General features: G+C 45.7%; 5 protein-coding genes across 5 annotated transcripts; all 5 read left to right on the forward strand.

Annotated features, from left to right (window-relative positions):
- Positions 1-7,059: 7,059 nt before the first annotated feature.
- H6S33_008130 (uncharacterized protein) lies at positions 7,060-7,573 on the forward strand (the record flags this gene model as incomplete). The annotated part of the gene is made up of 2 exons (XM_044839483.1): positions 7,060-7,495; positions 7,554-7,573. 2 exons carry the CDS (start codon positions 7,060-7,062, stop codon positions 7,571-7,573), a joined length of 456 nt encoding a protein of 151 aa, XP_044688321.1.
- Positions 7,574-8,198: 625 nt separating this feature from the next.
- On the forward strand, positions 8,199-8,778 carry H6S33_008131 (uncharacterized protein; the record flags this gene model as incomplete). Its single annotated transcript, XM_044839484.1, has 3 exons — positions 8,199-8,475; positions 8,564-8,674; positions 8,729-8,778. The coding sequence occupies 3 exons, from the start codon at positions 8,199-8,201 to the stop codon at positions 8,776-8,778; spliced, it is 438 nt and encodes a 145-aa protein (XP_044688322.1).
- A 1,223-nt stretch (positions 8,779-10,001) lies between these two features.
- On the forward strand, positions 10,002-10,496 carry H6S33_008132 (uncharacterized protein; the record flags this gene model as incomplete). The annotated part of the gene is made up of 2 exons (XM_044839485.1): positions 10,002-10,377; positions 10,435-10,496. 2 exons carry the CDS (start codon positions 10,002-10,004, stop codon positions 10,494-10,496), a joined length of 438 nt encoding a protein of 145 aa, XP_044688323.1.
- Positions 10,497-11,454: 958 nt separating this feature from the next.
- On the forward strand, positions 11,455-11,901 carry H6S33_008133 (uncharacterized protein; the record flags this gene model as incomplete). Its single annotated transcript, XM_044839486.1, has 1 exon — positions 11,455-11,901. One exon carries the CDS (start codon positions 11,455-11,457, stop codon positions 11,899-11,901), a length of 447 nt encoding a protein of 148 aa, XP_044688324.1.
- A 2,638-nt stretch (positions 11,902-14,539) lies between these two features.
- On the forward strand, positions 14,540-14,969 carry H6S33_008134 (uncharacterized protein; the record flags this gene model as incomplete). Its single annotated transcript, XM_044839487.1, has 3 exons — positions 14,540-14,692; positions 14,743-14,818; positions 14,872-14,969. 3 exons carry the CDS (start codon positions 14,540-14,542, stop codon positions 14,967-14,969), a joined length of 327 nt encoding a protein of 108 aa, XP_044688325.1.
- Between the last annotated feature and the right edge of the window lie 2,842 nt (positions 14,970-17,811).

The following is a 17,811-nucleotide window of genomic DNA, read 5'->3' on the forward strand; positions in this document are numbered from 1 at the left end:
CTATAGCATATCTATTAACTAGATTACATCGAGAGTTAGAGGATCATTGTAGGACGAGGAGTAGGCCTTTCGAACTCACAGATGCCGAAAACTAGTACCGCTTCCCTCTCAAATATAGGTGTTTTTGTATCTTGGCATAGTCCAATCTTATAAGGGTATGAAGGTTGAGGATAGCTCAAGTAAGGTATCTTTTATATAATTGCATCTACTGGTGGGCACAATCTTGACTAGAGAACGTCGGGATCAGCAGGCCCTTTATATTGGTTGAACATGAATACACAGGGTGTCACGAGAAAATCTATTTTATTACCACCTGAGTTCGTCACCTTCTCCATCAGTAGCCTATCTTACAAGCAAAGCGTAACGGAACAAGGGCTGTTGTAACAAAGAAATGGTAGGTTCTCATGGAATGAGCGAGAAACGAGTGAGAGACGATGACGCAACTATCACTGTATATTCTGAGTCAAGTTAAAATAATCACCGAGAGTTTGAGGCCGCACATGATATCATTATCTAAGCACAGATCGCGTTGGGTTCCCCTATCACGTTCGTGTTTCGTTGGTGGTGTCAACCACTCAAGCCTAGAGTTCCACCATAAACCACTCGGTCACGTGCAGGTATGATCGTGATTGAAGGCACCTGGAGTTTTTTTATTTGGAGATGTCCCTAAGTAGGATACTGACAGAAGAGAGTGGACTATAATAATTGTCCTACAACGGTTCTCCAGATCTCGATATGCCAGTTCAGCTTTCATTGTTCACAGCATGTCCTTACCCAGAGATGCAGCATAGCTACATGAGAGGCAGCACGATCTTTGGTCCTTTATGCCTCTTTTGTTTATTCGTGGGCTCTTTACTAGGTGGGCGTTGGTCGCCGCGTTCATTCAACGTCTTTGTTGTGGATTTCGCGCTCTTCGTGTCTTTCCGGATTTTCTGCTTGAATTGAGCTTTTCCGGTGGTAAGCGCGCAGATTGTTGCAGCTTATTCTTTTCGTTTTGTAAGCATGCCATTGTTTCTTTATCCCAGCATTTTTTTTTCTAATAATACTACATACTGCAGTCCTTTGTTGACATCCCCGTATATGAAGGTAACCTTAATTAAAGTTTACTAGTGATTGATCAATAGGCCTAGGTGGATATGATAAGTATTATATTTATTGAACTATTTATTTACCTAATACTACTCTTACAAATCATTTTCACTGCAAACGCCCATTTTGACACTCCCTTATGCCACTTTAAAGTCATCCAAGCCAACCGCATTGATTCTCCTCTCTTCAAGGTCATGGAAGGGAACTTGCAGAAAAAAGGTGGAATCCGATGGACTTCTCATTCAATACAGGCAATAAAATCTCCGATTTTACATCTCCTCCCAAATTAATGCCAGCGGGAAGCCTGTATAATATCGATACCCCCTGCCTTCTGGTCCTCCCCTCCTCTCTTTAATCCTCTCCTCCCATTATCGTAAATCATCTTCTGTCTCTCGCGCGGAAAGAACAAGAAGTCCGCATCGATGTTCGTAGTTGTAGCCAGGCGGTAAAACGCATCTCAGGCCTTAACAACCTCCAGCTAGTAAACAACGGACAGAGGAATGCACAACTGCCACCATCTAGAAATGTTTCTGTACTACTGAGTAACATAGCCGATGTTGTCCTCCACGACTGTCGACGGAAGGACATGTACCACCACCGATGAGAACTGTCCTCTCCGAAGGTAAATGTGACCTTTCATCGCTCCCGCCATGCTGTTCTATCAAGGCCGGAAGAATTTCCAGGGAAGTTCTACGGGTAGTCAGTGCCCATATCAACTGGGCTATGCCAGCAGTACATACCGTGCAGACACGAGTTATATCTCTCGATGGTGCTCCAAGCCGCCCCCAATGGAACCCTACCCCCCAGCCTCCCCCGATGACTCCCGCAATTGAACAATCTAGCGCAACAATCTAGCGCGGGGTACCTCCTACCTAGCCCCAGTGCCAATCTCATGATTGACGTTCTTGCGGATGAGCTTAGACCGTCTTCCATCATCGATCCGGTACGATGAGAGGGAAATATCGATGATGTCTCGGCAGACAGCCCGGAGGAGTGAGCGGAGAAGAGAGATAACGAGATGTCCCGAGATATGATGTCCAACATGCGAGCTGGCAATCTATGAGTGATCCACGGAGTAAACATCGTAACCCATGTCGGGTATGTCGCTTGAAGGTGTTCAGGAAAGTCACCCCCCCGGAGTCTGTTATCATAACAGGTGCTGTATAGGTCTTCCCATCTCATAGTGTGAGGTCGGTACCAGATCGCGCATCTCAGGATACGTTGGAGCTTTTAGAGCTCGAGAAGCACGGAGAGCCAGTCGTTTTCCTGTCGGTGAACGATGTGGATGGAACGGCGCGGATGGAACATGATGGCCGATCGGGGATGGTTGGTTAGGACGTTAGCCTGATTTGGTTGGAGTACGGAGCGAAGGATAAAGATGTTCCGTTGATACCTTGTGGTGAGGATTCAGGGTTCGTGGTGGTTCCGCAGGATATCACCGATTTTCGGATTTGCACCCAAGCGACGTCGGTTGGCCTGGGTGCCAAGCCTGAGTGATGATCTATGATGCGCCGCCATTGCAAGCACAAGAACCGTTGCCAAGCCTGAGTGATAATCGATGATGCGCGCGACAACCGACGACATCGAGAACCGTCGCCTGAGCTACATCGCTAACCTAAAGTCACCCCATCCCACACAACCCCGCATACACTCTCACCATGACCGTCCACCAACTCAATATACACTACACGCTGTCCTGATACTCTCTCTGCTCTACTATACTCTGAGAGCGGGCGCTGGATGTTCCACCCATGTCTCCCGACCGTCGGTCGAACATTTCCTTCATGATCTGCCTGCATCTAGCTCTCCCCTCGTTTGTTGTGCGCCTCTCTTCGCTCCCCAGGCCATCAGCTCTCTCGTTTCCCTCGACCACCAAGCGACGTAGCACGTAGGGGTGGGCGAGAAGCGCTATTCCATCGCTGTCACATGCCCTGGAATCAATGTAGGACTTATGCGAACATGAGGAGCGGAGACGAGAGGGACCACCGCAGATATCATAGGGCGGCATACATGGATTTCGAGATCAAAGAGCCACCAGGTAGCTGGGAGAGACCACCGGCGGGGGAGAGAGCGGAGAGGTTTATGATAGAGACCAAGGCAGTTCAAGTGCGGCTTAAATTCCCATACAGCGCAGCAGCAGAGAGGGAATAGACAAAGTGGAGAGTTATACGCAGACCGGAAAAGGGCAAATACTAATGCGGTGGAGACGCAAGGCAGGCGTGGTTGGTTGCTGGCGATGGTCAGTTTGCTCTGATATTGTGACTGTTGACTTTTACAGGGTAGACCGTGATGCTGACTATAGTGACAGATATGAGATTGGTCGTACCAGAGGCGGACTCTCTGAGGGAGGTATTTCTCTTTGATAAAGGCTACACAACTCCTGCTCCGACTGCGAGCTCATCCTCTACCCGGCGTAACTAGCAACCGATGCGAGAGCCGGAAGGGAATGCAGTATTATCGTGGTAGACCCGCATGAATAGAGTAGACACGGGACCTGTCGGTGTTACAACGACGAGGGTGCTTGATTTATTCCCTCGAGGAATGTGCGTCCTCGATCATCTACTGGCACAGCTGTTTGAAACGCCAAGAAGCCTCGAGGCACACCAGAGACCTCCGAGATAGTTCCGGAGTATAATAAGCACATAATAGTATTGATCTTAATAAGGTCAAGGACAGAATACGCTATCCATTCAACGAGGAGCTCGTTTCGCTCCCCCGGAAAACCCCTTTGTCCCCCGTGTTGCTCGAGAAACACCGCTAATTCTTGACTAGTTCCACTCAACCCGAATGTCTTTGTAGAGTACACTGCCGGGCTCGGAATGCTTTCGTCAAACGGTATCGACAGGCAAACCAGACCTTACCCACCGACGGGACGGCGAGCGAGGAGACCATCAAAGGACGCCCGAGATGCAAAAACCCGACTGGTTTGTACCGCGGAGATAGCTTGATCGCAGAGCCCTGGCGGTCCCTACACAGTCGTGGAAAGTACGGAAGACAGAAGATAATATCCATCCCGGATGCATTTTTCATCCAGGACGACTGTCCGAATATTCGTGTCCCGGAGCATGAAAGGCGAAGCGAGTGGATGAGAAGGTTCGCGTACCTCTCTAAGTCACAATGGCAGTTCTCGGAGTTGCTGTTTTCTTTGATTACATGCTACGCTTGGCCCCCGAGATTCGAGTCAGACAAGAAAACAGCTAGGTTGCCTGTGTTTACTAGGGTTAGGGTTTGGCGGTTCGCTCTGTGGAACCAATGCAAATTCATCTTACGCGTCCCTCCAGACCTTCCCGCGGCTCTTACTTCATTTGGTCTACTTCTGTTCCGAGAGTTTGCGCAGCTGACATTCTTATTAGGAAACACTTTATTCTTTATCGACGCCAAGTTCGGCTAGATTAACGGAGACACTCGTGGAAGGAAACCTTACTACCGGTCGCTGCTGCAGATTAGTCTTCTAACGATAGGAAAGAGAAAACTCAGTACCTGCTGGAAATCCTCAAGGTGAGGGCATCTTTGTGCCTTACAGGCCACACTTGATACCACGGCGGTCGGCTATGCCATTCTACCTGCATTATGGGCATCATGTGACCTTCGTGGTCGACATGTTGTTAAGGGTTCGTCCCAGCGTAGCAGGGCTCCTAGAAGAGCATCGATAGCCTTCGTAAGACCGCTACTGAGAGTGTGGCCTGTACCAGTGTCCGGGGCATCATATGGCCTTCGTGGTCCCTATGGTGTTAAGGGTTCGTCCCAGCCCGGCGCTGGCCCTATCAGATGGCTCCCGCTTCGGGACTGACGTCGCATTTCCATTGCCGGCTGTGGGTGGGCCAGCCTATTTCGGACAAGACACGCAAGGTCTTGGTTGTCAAGGTAACACCATGCTTTCGCCGTCATGTTATTGCGCGATTGTGGAAAGGTTTGTGCTGTTACGCTGTCCTGAATCTAGCTTTGACCCTGATCCGGCGCGGGGGATATTTCACCCTTCACAGGCTATGACTCGATTTATTCACAGGAGGTTTCAATGTTGGACGCAGCGATGGGCGAGCAGTATAATTGCCTGTGGTCTTATGGACAGCTCGACTTGAGAGAGCTTAAGCTACCCGGATGTGTATGTTAGATGTTCGGGCTTGGTGTGGTAGTTTTTGCGCAGAGCTTTCTTATGGTCTTATTTCCAGCAGGACTTAGGTACATTTTGCTTCCAGTTCCTATCTTAGATTTATGTAATGTTCTTTATAATTAATCAAAATCAAATTCTTTCAGAATGAAAAAACCACTCATCAAGTCGTGCTGAGGTAGAGCGCTTGACGCTTTCCCCACGAGCACGAGCCCAACCATCTACGAGATCGAGACATGTCACAAGTCGGCTAGAGCTATGGCGGATAGACTTGAGGCAGGTCACGAACCGCTCGATACCGTGGTGAGCCGTGAGATATAACGCTACCCTGACCGCGGCCCTAACATTGATGCGGGGGAAATTCTGCTGCATAAACTATCATTCGGCTTCTTCTCCGGGAAACCCCAACGTTAGATGGAGCGACGGGCAGAGTTCGGCTTACGCGGGTATCATTGATAAGATGTAGTTCAAGGTCTTTTACCTTTGGAGCATAGCCGAATATGTATAGGTGGTCTAGGATAAAATAAGGTTTAGCCTGTTGTTTTCCGATTGAGTGTCAGGGGATCAAAATACTGCAGGCATAAGCTGCCAGAGTTGCAGCCGCATAATTATATAATTGCTCATTTAGAACTTAAGCTGGACTATCTAGGCCATGAGGGAAGCTACTGGTCCCCTGCTATACTAGTATATTACGTAGGATAGTGGCAGGAAAAGATTATCTAATATTTGCCCTTCCCGTGATGACCAGTACCTGCTTTGCTGCTAGAGAATATTGTGATCTAATCGATAGTATAACTAATAAGCACCCACCCGACTCTCTTTTTGGGTACTCATTTTCCTTGATTAGATGACAATTTCTTAATGAAATTCTTTATTTCTTTATCTCTTTGTGAGCTTTTCTATCGCCACTTGTTGCTTAGGCCTAGGTATTTCCATTGTATTTATAGATTTTGTGATTCACCATGGAAATAATATCCTAGTGAATCCATCAAATTCTGATTATATTTCCTTACCATAAATTCTTTGCCAACGTCGATAGGTTAATAGATCTTAGACTTTCTAAAATACTTATACTGTAACACGGTATCCGTAAGCGCCAATTGATATTTTCAACGAAATAATCCGATACGTCCAAGGTGAGCAGGCGGAACCTCTTGCTTTCTCTGCGCCAAAGTATCTCGAAAACGTAAAAGACCACGACTTTACCTAGCTACGCCCATTACTATATTCCCGAATCGAATAAAAAAATTAATCACCTTATACCAAAAATGATCATACAGAAAGGCCATGACGGCTCCCCCGCGCTTTTGAACCTTTTGACCGCGAAGGAATATAGCACAAGATTTGGGTATACGATAATGTCCAATTCGCAGACGATTTCAGTATACAGAATGGGAAAAGTCATGGGAACTTAGCGTACATATAGCAAGTGGCGTGTAGGAGGATTGTTAGCTGTGGACCATGGTCAGCTATATAGGGAGGGGAAGGAGAGACGAAGAGAGAAATAAATGCTCTTTCTTACAGGGAAACCGCTTGCTTTGTAGTCGATCATATTCTTCCCTGACTGGTGGTTAAGTTAGTTCTCTGGTTTGTCCTTCACCTCTGTTCGCTCACTGTAAAGTGATAGTTACGCCCGGTGGGTGCTATCCCTGAATTCGCTACCCCCGCCTCAATTAGTCTTGATTCCTTGACAGGTCTTATACACCTAAGACATCCCACACCTCAGTTAAAATAACCTTCAATTCTTTATCCTCCAAGCCGGCCTCACCTCAGCTCAATATCTCAAGCGAAAGGTAAGGATATCTAACACCAATCACTTATTCTTATGATTTACTAATATATCACAGATTACTGCCATAGAGATGTCTTCATTAACTACCACAGACCAGTCAAGGGCCCCGGTCCCTGACCCCACGTTCCTCGCCGAGCTCATAGCCGAGAAGATATCCCTCAATTCTGCTCTCATTTTGAATCGTCGAGAGCAGCTTACATCGACTCGCAATTTCCTTGGTTGCCTTCACGAAATAAACCTCATCAAGGAGCAACTCAGGCAGCAGGGCTACTACAGGTCGACCACAATCACGACTCTGGAGGAAGGGAACGAGTTGGTGGGACTCATGCTGGAGGATCTCACGGAGCTACGGGTTTTGAGAGACGAGCTCGAAGCCCGCAAGGATGCTGCGAGCCTCCTGGTCATGGAGCTCGAGAAGGGTATTTTCGAGCTTGAGGAGAAGATCAACCACCAGAAGGCGCTGATTGACAACGAGAAGGAGAAGAAGCAGAGGAAGAGGGATTGCCGTGGGTGTTCCGTCTCGTTTATGTTTGCTGAGATTTCATTTGTTGACATTTTGTGCAGAGGAAATGATGGATGCTTAAGGGTGGTGCATGATACTGAACAGGAGGAACAAGTGGTCAGGAAGTGGGTGATTCAAGTAGCAAGGAAGCTCTAGTTAGAAATGAAAAACTTTTTTGTCTGTTATATTTAAATATTTCGCACTTCTCTTGTTCTGTTTAGATATGAAGCCGAACACAGTAGTCTCAGTCTCGATGGACCTTTCATATTTGCTATATAATTGGACGTATATTTGCTTGATTCAACTATTCCGGGAGCGGAATTAATCCCTTGAAATACCAGAAGCCAAGGTAATAGTAAAGAAAGAAGGAAATAATTTGTGGTGAAAAGTAGGTCAGTGAAGTGATTGCTAGACGCGTATTCATCGTGTACTACTCACCCGATAGATCGCTGTTAGCTGGCGGTTGTTCCTCCTTGGCATTCCACACGATCCATGTTCTTCACCCTTACATACCCAGACCACACGCTCCACGCACGTTAAACAATCTTAACGTCAGGTCACTCAACCACGCACCTACAGCCAACTATCCCAGCCCACTCAACTACGGAAAGCAACCTTATTAGCTGTCAAATCGATAAGAAAGGTACATTCACCTAGCCCGCTCTAATATATTAATAAGAGAACACCGCTCATGCACCGCTCTGGATATGTCTCATCGCTCCTCCTCCACCGGCCTCCCGGGTGGCCCGGCCGTCCGCCTGGCTTCCATCTCTGAATTGATTGCCGAGAAGAATGACTGCGAGCTCGCCCTATTCCACCATCGTATGGAGCTTCAGGACATCACAATGACCATTGACCGCATCCGTGAGCAGTCCGAGCTGCTTGACGCCGCTGTTAGGCGCGAGACTACTACGATCTATACACTCTTTTGCTCTGGCCAGTGCTTCAGGCTCATCGACAACGCGCGCGCGGAGGCTTTCGGCGGTGCGCGAATTGGAACGGTTAAGCGCTTCCCGACGTCGGGAGGAGGGCGGGCGCAAGAGGATCGAACGTGTCATCATTGACATCCAAGAGATCATCTTTGAGTTCGAGATGATGATCAAACATGAGCAGGGGCTGATCGACCAGAAGAGCGAGCTCGGCAAGGAGAAGGAGAACGACCTCGAGAAGAGGAGCGCGAACGGTGGGTGCTCTTTCTCACATGCTCTCTGAGTAGCGTTGTTGACCCTCTGGATAGATGAAGTTCGCATCGCTGAAGGCTGCCCTGATGGCGCTGCTAAGGAGTAACAAGGTTCCAGAGGTACACAAATGACTAGCTACCTGATGAACCACCTCTGTAGATCTAGTCATGAATAAAATTCTGTTTTTCTCTATTCCTCGTCTTCTTTAGTAGTATTGGAACTGTGAGCCAAAACCACCGGCTTAGGCTTGGATCCTGAAATAAAATAGATATGGATGAACATATTACTCTCTTCAGTGTTTCTAACGGCTTGACGGTTTACCAGTCCGAATTGGTTCTCTACAACCGTTTACCAAAATAGTTTGATTTAATTTTACCTTTCCACTATTCATTTAATTCAGGTCAGCTTATAGCTTGTTCTATACGCAGTTAGAACTCCTCACATAAAGTACGAACACCCTACATATTCCGAAAGAGACCCTAACCCTGAACCCATTTGGCCTAGAGTTTTTGCTAGACTAGTGCCAAGACTCTAGAACGGTTCTGCAGTTTAAAAAGATTCTCATTCGGTGGGTTCAGTTACCGGAAATTTTTATCCAGTTCGGTTCGGTTCAGTGCGGCACGTCCTATCTCATATATATGAAAACCGGTTACAGCCGTTCCAAACACTGACTCGCTTCTCCATCGGCAACCGGCCCCTTGAAGGCCCTTTTACTCCGATGTTATCGTGAAGAATTCAATAAACATTGAACATATCTGTAAATCAACAGGATATCAGAGGGCCGCCAAATCTAAACCTATAATCTTTTAGAACACCCGCTCATTATATTCGCTTCAACCTTTGAAGACTACATCTATGCATAGGATTCATGACCAGAAAATTAATAAAACATTCACTCGCAACACTGGTTATAATCTTATGTTTACACATGATCAGGAAACCCTCGTCGTTATTACCCCCGGAGGGTCAGTGGCCGGCATTAGATGAGGACCGGCGTTGGGTGTGCAGGACTCTTGGGATGATTCATCGTGACCACCTTCACGCCATAAAAGCTTTGGCACCTGTGATATTAGGGGGTAGCTGATACAGCACCCCCGATCATGTGACTTACATATATATATAGACCTTGTGTGATCATCCCCCAAGCACCCGACTATCCACATTTACCCACTCCTCCCCCAAATCAAAGATAAAGACTTCTCACAAACAATTACTAACCACCAATATCACAAGTAAGTACTCCATCACGTATCCCAAGTACAAACATCCTTACTAAGCTACATTTCCATAGTGCCACCAATTGTTCCTGACGCTGCCCTGATTGTAGCCATGGAAGATCGCTTGACCCTCCATCAGCTCGATCTCGCGGACAACGAGACAAAGCTTGAATTATGCCGTCGTAACTTCGGCAGTGCAGACATGGATCTCGCTGTCTGCCGCAGCCAACTTTACCGCCTCGGCTATAACTTTCAGACAAGAACCACTCCCACTCCACTTGGCGATGATGAGACGGCGCGAGTCGCACTGTTGTTGAGCATCGCGAATGACTTGATATTCATGAGAACGACTCACTTGCACACTCTTCACAACTTTGGCAGGATGAACAAGGATATCAGATGGGATATCATGAAACTCGAAGAAACGATGGTCGATTACAAGGCAATGATTGAGGAGGCAGAAAAGGAGCGGAAGGAGAACGAAGGATGTAAGAAAGTCGTCTGATCATTCTGTTTTACACAGCTGTACTAATCGTGAATGAAAGCCGCCGCCGCAGCCGCTGCTGCTGCCGCCGAGGAAGGCACCTCTTCGGCCTTGACAGATTAAATATCACCCTGCAGCAAAGATGCGATCTCTCATGGCGAAAGGTTGAAATACAACGAATCGGGGTCTGATTGGATGATGTTCTTTATGGGATAAGGGATATCACTCCATCTCTTCTCATAGATTGGGATTATAACATTTGTTTTAAGAAGATCTCTGTAAGTTTACATCAAGGAAGAAATTAAATCTCAGTGCTTCTTTCATAATCTCGATTCCAGTATAGATTCGTAATCCAAAACGCGTGAATGACCCATTTTCAATTCTTGTTCTCAGTTACATTCCAAATTTGAATATCTGTTGAAAGAATATCGTACCGGCAGTGTTTTCTAACCTTCCGGGCCGAGTAATTTCACATATACACCTGGCCTCGCTCCTCCGGTGATGGGAGCAATCAAAGGTGCAATCCTTGACGGCTGTGTAAGTTGGAAGTCGGGCAGTTGGCATGCTTGGTAGACGAATCATTTATTCTCATGTGACATTACTGATGGAATCAAGACTCATACACTTGAAAGGCCTGGTGTCGGAAGGAAGGGCCTGTTTCGGACAAGAGTTGACTGGTATGAAAAGAAGTCACTGGTTTTAATGGAAAGGAGGAAGGAGACGTTGACTGCTAGAAGAATTAGAATCTGTTGTAGATTAGTTTTATAAGGAGCTCTACGATGTAGGTAATTAAAAGATATATTAGACATAGGTCTCATATTACTTCTGTCCAATCGGTCCTCTTGCTACATCTGATACTATTAAAGATTACTATCCTATACAGAAGTGCCAAGGAACGCACCCTATAAATATTGGCTCACCCGGACGTCTCTCCTAAAACCCCCACCATCCACAAAACAAACATCACAAAAATTAAAACGTTTCCCACTTCTTCTCTTGACCAACCGACAACCTCAACAGTCCGTATCAAATGCCCAGGTTTATTATGCACACATGACTAACCTACATTTTCCTAGCAACCATGAATCCAAACCCCACCTACCTCGCCAACGCGGCCCGTCACATGGCCACCCTCGAGCGGGACCTCCGATGCAACAAGGCAGTTCTGAAATGCCGCCTCCGGGAGCTCCGCCGTGCCGGCGAGGATCTCCGTAGCCACCGCACCCTTCTACAAGACCACGGATACCTCTTCGATGTAGAAGCCACTCTGTTCGAACGCGATGTACTGACAGTCCGTTTTGAACTTACCGTCCGTTCACACAACGATCTCACAATCCTGGAAAGCGAGGCGATGGATATCGTCCACGATTTACGGAGAATCCAGCACATGATCCTATGGGAGATCGAGGGCCTCAAGAAGCTCATGGAGGGAAACGAGGCAAACTGGGTGTATTCTCACTGTTCTTCCAGCCTGTTCTGGCTCTGCGTCAAGATCATCTGTGACCCGACCGGGAATTCCTCGAACTAGGTCAATCGGCGGTCATGAACAGATACGAATGGAACCGGCAACAGGAATGCGGGAAAGGGGGAAAGCTATGATGGAGGAAGGGAATATCTGGTGTCGGGAGTGGTAAATCTGCTTTTTGTGAAGGAATAAATCATTCTTCGAGTAGCTTCCATGCTTAATTCAATAAGATACCAGCAGCATGCTCAATATCAATTGTTTTTCTTATATCTCTTCTTCTTCATTAATGTTGTTCTCACGAGTGACTTCAAAAACCATGCGCGTTCGTTACCAACTATGTATCAAATAAATCACCAATCTGTGTTTTATACTTGTTTATTATGGCCTTCGATGTATCTATATCTGCACCTAGGATCTCTAGTTTCTACGGATTTTCAACCTATCCATCCTGTCAATAAATATAACGATGTAGAACTAGCATGATCATGATTAAATACGAGAGGAAAGGCCTGCAAATATTGGCATTTTATCATCTCCGTAAATAATTTATGCAACCTAAGGCTGTCGAGAATCCCAGTTCCCGGGGGTGTCTCTGAAATAGTGATGGGCACGAGACAAAACGAGACCACATTTAGGGTGGTATCGTCTCGTCTTGTGTTTAGGGGTAGTAGGTTTCGTCTTGTCTCGGGACCTTTCGCAAACTCTCGAGAGGTCTCGAGACTTTGTGAAAAAGGCGAAATATAGGAAAGCTAATGATATTTCTGCAACTGTTTGTGTTAATTATAATCTCGTGGAAGAATTATCTCCCTCGAAAAAGTAGAATCCCTCCAAAACCTTCTCAAAGCGCCTAAAATGATCTCGCGAGACGTCTCGAGACCAACCCACAATAGTCTCGAGATAATCGTGAGACTATTTTCACTGATCTTGTCTTGTCTCGTTTGGAAAGCTCGAGACCTGGTCTCGAGACCTCAAGTCTCGTGCCATCACTACTCTGAAACGATAAGAGCTGTTGCAGGCAGGTTCTCAGAATAACAAGACTCAAAAGCTCTAAAGTACCATTGAGAGTCAGCGTTTACCATGAATCCTCCCGAAGGTATAATTAATTACACCATCTCTTCACGCCTTAGGGGAAGCTTCTGTCTAATGGGCTAAGTATAGAGGGAATAATAATACCTGAAGATATTATCACAATAGTTTCGGAGGATATATCATCATTTTATCCTTAGTTTGAGCCTATCTTACCGTGGAGATAACTACCGCACCCGAAATGTGCAATTACGACCAGGGAGACCAAAAGGTACGTGGTAATCTCACTAGAGAATGATGTAAACAGTACATATAGTGCAATTGTGACAACATCTGAGCAGAGCTAGAATACAGGATTTAATTGCTCTTCCTAGTGGAAGAGCTCAATGTAGATACATGCGGGTTGAGAGAGCACTGGACACATAAGGGTGACCTTTGAATCAATGGTTCTGCTTGCTTAAGAAAAGAATAACATAAATTACTACTCTCCCCCAATCTCCTCCCTCCGGTCTCAAAACCTGTAGCCATTATGGTTTTCAGTAGCACCCTCGTATAAAGAGGGGAGGATACACCGAATAAAAAGTTGGTTTAACGGTGTGCCCCGTACTTAGCTGAATATCCAGGTAGGCCCCGTTAGCTAAGTGGAAATTGCAGGCTTGATTCAAGACGCGCTCACACCCTGCTAGGTGCAAAACCTGCTAGGTGCAAAACCTGCTAGGTGCAAAACCTTTTGTGGCACTAGCCTGGGCTCAATAAATAAAATATTCGACCCAGACTTTCTATCAATACATCCACACTCAACAAGATCTGAAATAAATCTCCCAAGTCTCACCTCTTTTCTTTTATCAACTCATTCCTCAACAGTAAGTTTATTCTAAGTCCTAGTAATAATATTCCTTCATTAAACTCTCTCTATAGTGTCTCCTACTCTGACCTATAGTACTCGCGTCCACAAGTACCCCACCTCTACTGAGCGTCTCACAGAACTAGCTGCTCGCAGAGTCAATCTCGAAGGCGCCCTTACTATGAGCCAGGCCGAGCTCATTGTTACAGGAAACACGAACACTGCTCCTAAGTCAAGGAACAAGGATAATACGAGTGATGGGTTGTGATGCGAGTACGGTCGGGTAACGAGGGAACCAGCATAGAAAGGTACCGAGGGGTGTGGGGGCACCGGGTGCAACCACACTAGTATTAGGCTGTTGTGAGGGCACGCTTACTATTGGGTGTCTCACTCGGAACGGAATAGAAGCGGGGCTTATGGCTGCAGGCCATTCTACTTAGGGAAGTAGCTCCAGGACAATAGCGTGATACAGCTCGGTTACTGGCAATTGCGGGGTTCATGGTTACGTGTCGAAATTAGAATGGAGGAACGGAACTATGCGGGGGCACTTTTCTACTGGGGTTATCTTCGGGTTGATTATCTTATTCTATTATCGTTATCTCATTAGTATTAGAAAGCGGGCCTTGGCATAGGTTCCAATATGTATAAATAGGGAGGGTTCCGCCTCGTCTTAGTGGCATCATCAGTCACTCAGCGAGCGGAATCCGGTTTACAATATTACAAGTTTAAAAGCTACAGAACTATCGCTTAGCATTGGCATTTCCCCAAACACTCATCGTCTCCAATAGCGACTATGAGAAATTGAATCTCGAACTTCAAGTCAAATACGACATGCTTCTCCGCCTCGGCTACGATTTCAACGCCGGCATTACCAATTCTTTCCCCGGAGAAGAGAGGATTGCCTCTGACGAGGAGATGGCGGGGATGGCTCGGGTCGTCAAAGACCTGGCGTTGTCGAGGAAGGGGCATTTGGAAACTTACTTTGTGACTACCCATCAGAATAAAGATATTCGCTGGGAGCTGATGTTGATGAGGCGGAGTTTGCGGAACATGCTCGAGCTGTCGAGAAAAAGGCTGCCAGAGCTATTCGCAAAGCTGAGAGGGAGAAAGGTATGCCATCTTCGTGCTCAAAGAGTTCACAGATCTCTTTACTTACTGCCTAGAAGAAAAAGCGGAGAACAAGGAGAAAGTCAAACCGTACGGATGGGAGAACTACCAGGACGATGAGATCTCTACGGATTCGGGGTTCTCCGGTTATTAGACGCATCGCCGAGCCATTACTACCCTTAGTAAACCCGGTTTCATTGGTTTGGAAAGAATAGTTCAACATTTGATTTTATTGCGAAGTTTCGATCTAACTTACTGTCTTCCTCTGTATTTGAAGCCTAGAATCGCCACGTCATCTAGTAGTTCAAAGGCTACTGAAACTCGCAAATAAATTCAGCGTCCCTTCATGTTTGCTCGTTTCTAAAAGATTTTGACGTGAAGTGATTGAACACCTGTGCTTGTGATATATGAACTAAGCCCTTGCTACTAGAATTTGTCAAGAAGACGAATCATATGCAGTTTTTGTCTGTCACCAACAATTCATTAATTGCGCCTGGCCACACAAACAAAACCAACAAGTACAAGTCGCATCAATGCAGGGAATCGTTTTCCGGTCCCAATTAAGGACCCGTAGCAGATCATGTATGTGGGCGGGTTGGGGGCCAATGGCCAGGGGGGGGGATAGTATATATATCGGAGTGAAGTTTGGAGTGTGGGAGAAAGTGACTCGAGTGTGGTTTGAACACGTGACCTTATGAAGGAATATGTTTTGTAGGTAAGAGATTATACTATTGCGCCGCTGAGGATCCAGCGACAACTGTGGGAGTTTGTTGCTCTTTATATACAGATAATTCTAATACCAAGTGATCCCATATTACATAATCCGTGGCACTAAGCCTAATCTGAAATCCTTGTTCCTACTATGAGTCATCACTTATACATGAGTAATTACTATACATAACCGATATCGCAATGCCCTATTTCTACACGGAGGTCATCCCCCGTTGTTTATGGCTTTCAAGTGTCGTGCTTTTGCTAAAGTTGCCCACCCAACCGCTCCTATCTTTTTCTTTTCTTTTTTCTTTATTTTTGTGCCTAAATACCATCTCGGAGGCCTGGAAGCAGCAGCTATCAGGCAGGGGTGACAGGTCTGGCAGCCGGCGAAGGGCGCACACTCGTCCCTCAATGGTTTTCTTTTATTGCTTTTGTACTATACACTGTTCTTCTTATTCTGTTTCTATTTATGCAATCGTCAGCACTCGAATACAATCTGCTATCAAGCTCGTGGTCCAGCAATTGGCAACCTACGAAATTTAAACTGTAACACTCCCGACACATAAAAAAGCCCTATCTTCTTGCTTGTAAGACACGTTTCGTGCTCCCATTGCCCTCCTAAGTCATGAACTGAAGACAAAACTGACATCTGTTGTATTTCTTACAATTCAACTATCAACTATTGATATGTCAAAGCTGTAGTACCAGGCAAGTTACTTTGACAGATTGAATCACATCTATTTCGTGAAGCACCTAAAGTAGATTCTCAAGACCAATATCCCACACAACCTAAGTTGATAGGTGGAAGAAAACGGAAAGATGTGTTGGTTACATGTTTTCAAGAAGCTCTCGAATCGTGTATTTCCACTCAAAAAAACCCCATGAGGCAACACTGAATTAATGTTATAAAAAATGTGATTATGTCATAGCCTCTTGCAGATATGTACAAGCTTGAACCTCTTACACCGCCAATGTCGATACATATCATTTGGGTCACTTTACCTTGAATGGACATTGAGGTGATGTGAACCTTTGCGTAAGCTAGAATCACGGGGTCTAGCATAAATATGGAACATATTAATTGGGCTTAAGACACGTATTGTCATTTTAGTACCTGTACTGTCGTAGCTTCGGAACCATATGACTCCATAAATGGTCTAGCGCGTATATTAAAATTACACGATTAGTAAGGTCAAACCCGAGTGATATTCTACGATTCCAAGCATGGTCCACCATGAGATTATTAGATATGTGGTATTATAAAATCTGGTATGCGCGGATGAGAGATAACTAGCTGAATAATAATGACCCTACCCTACATATAAGAACCTAAGCTGATAGTGCTAGGGAGATAGGGAAGTCTGGGACCTCTGGCAACAAAAAAAGCGCTTGAGGATGGAATGAGAAACACCATATAGTTTCAAAGGCAGGCTTGAAAGAACAAAGAAATATGAATTCACATGCTCATTCCACTGAGGAAGTGCTAATAAATCACTGAATACTTTAATTTTCATTAACTACAATCAGCATTAACACACTGGGAAACACATCTGGCGCTCGCATTATCTGGTGACACTACTAGCAATGTACATGAATCAATTGATGCATTACCCATTAAAGGGAATTGACTAATTGAATCAATTGATTCATTTACCGGGGACGCTGTTAGTAAATGATACAGGTGATTTATTTACTGCACCAAGTGATGCATTTACAGAGTTACATTTCGTGAACAGTTCACCGGTCATGATAATAATGCAGAGAATAGAGTGTGATCGGATGTTATCTGGCTGAAGTATATATGAGGCAGGAGACCAGACTGCAGAGAATTGTGTGAGCGAGGGAGTAGAGTCTAGGGGTACAGTGTTGGCAATGGTACAAACCAGTATTAAAACCTCCCCTATTGTACCAACTGTACCACAAGGACCTCAATACCATACCAACTATTTAACCACATTTTCTAACATGTTTAAACCGGTAATACCATTTATCCAGATGGTATATGGGTTAGGGTTCTTGGCGGGTGTTTTAGGGTCAAATGTTGCTCTGGAGGGGTCAAAGGTGGCGGAAAAGCAATATTCAGAACCATTTAGTTAGTTGGTTTGTGTCAGTTTAGGCAGCACCATGTCTCAGTTTAACCACCATCACCTGAAGCTCAAACCGTAGTAACTGTATCATTATTATTTTGTTTTGTACCGGTTTGTACCGCCAAACAGACGTCTCATTGCAAATGCTGTAGGAGTATACCAACATACACCTATGTCCCTTATTACCTTTTGAAT

The sequence above is a fragment of the Morchella sextelata genome (genome assembly GCF_020137385.1).
Source record: "Morchella sextelata strain SCLS chromosome Unknown scls_25, whole genome shotgun sequence".
Taxonomy (NCBI): Eukaryota; Fungi; Ascomycota; class Pezizomycetes; order Pezizales; family Morchellaceae; genus Morchella; species Morchella sextelata.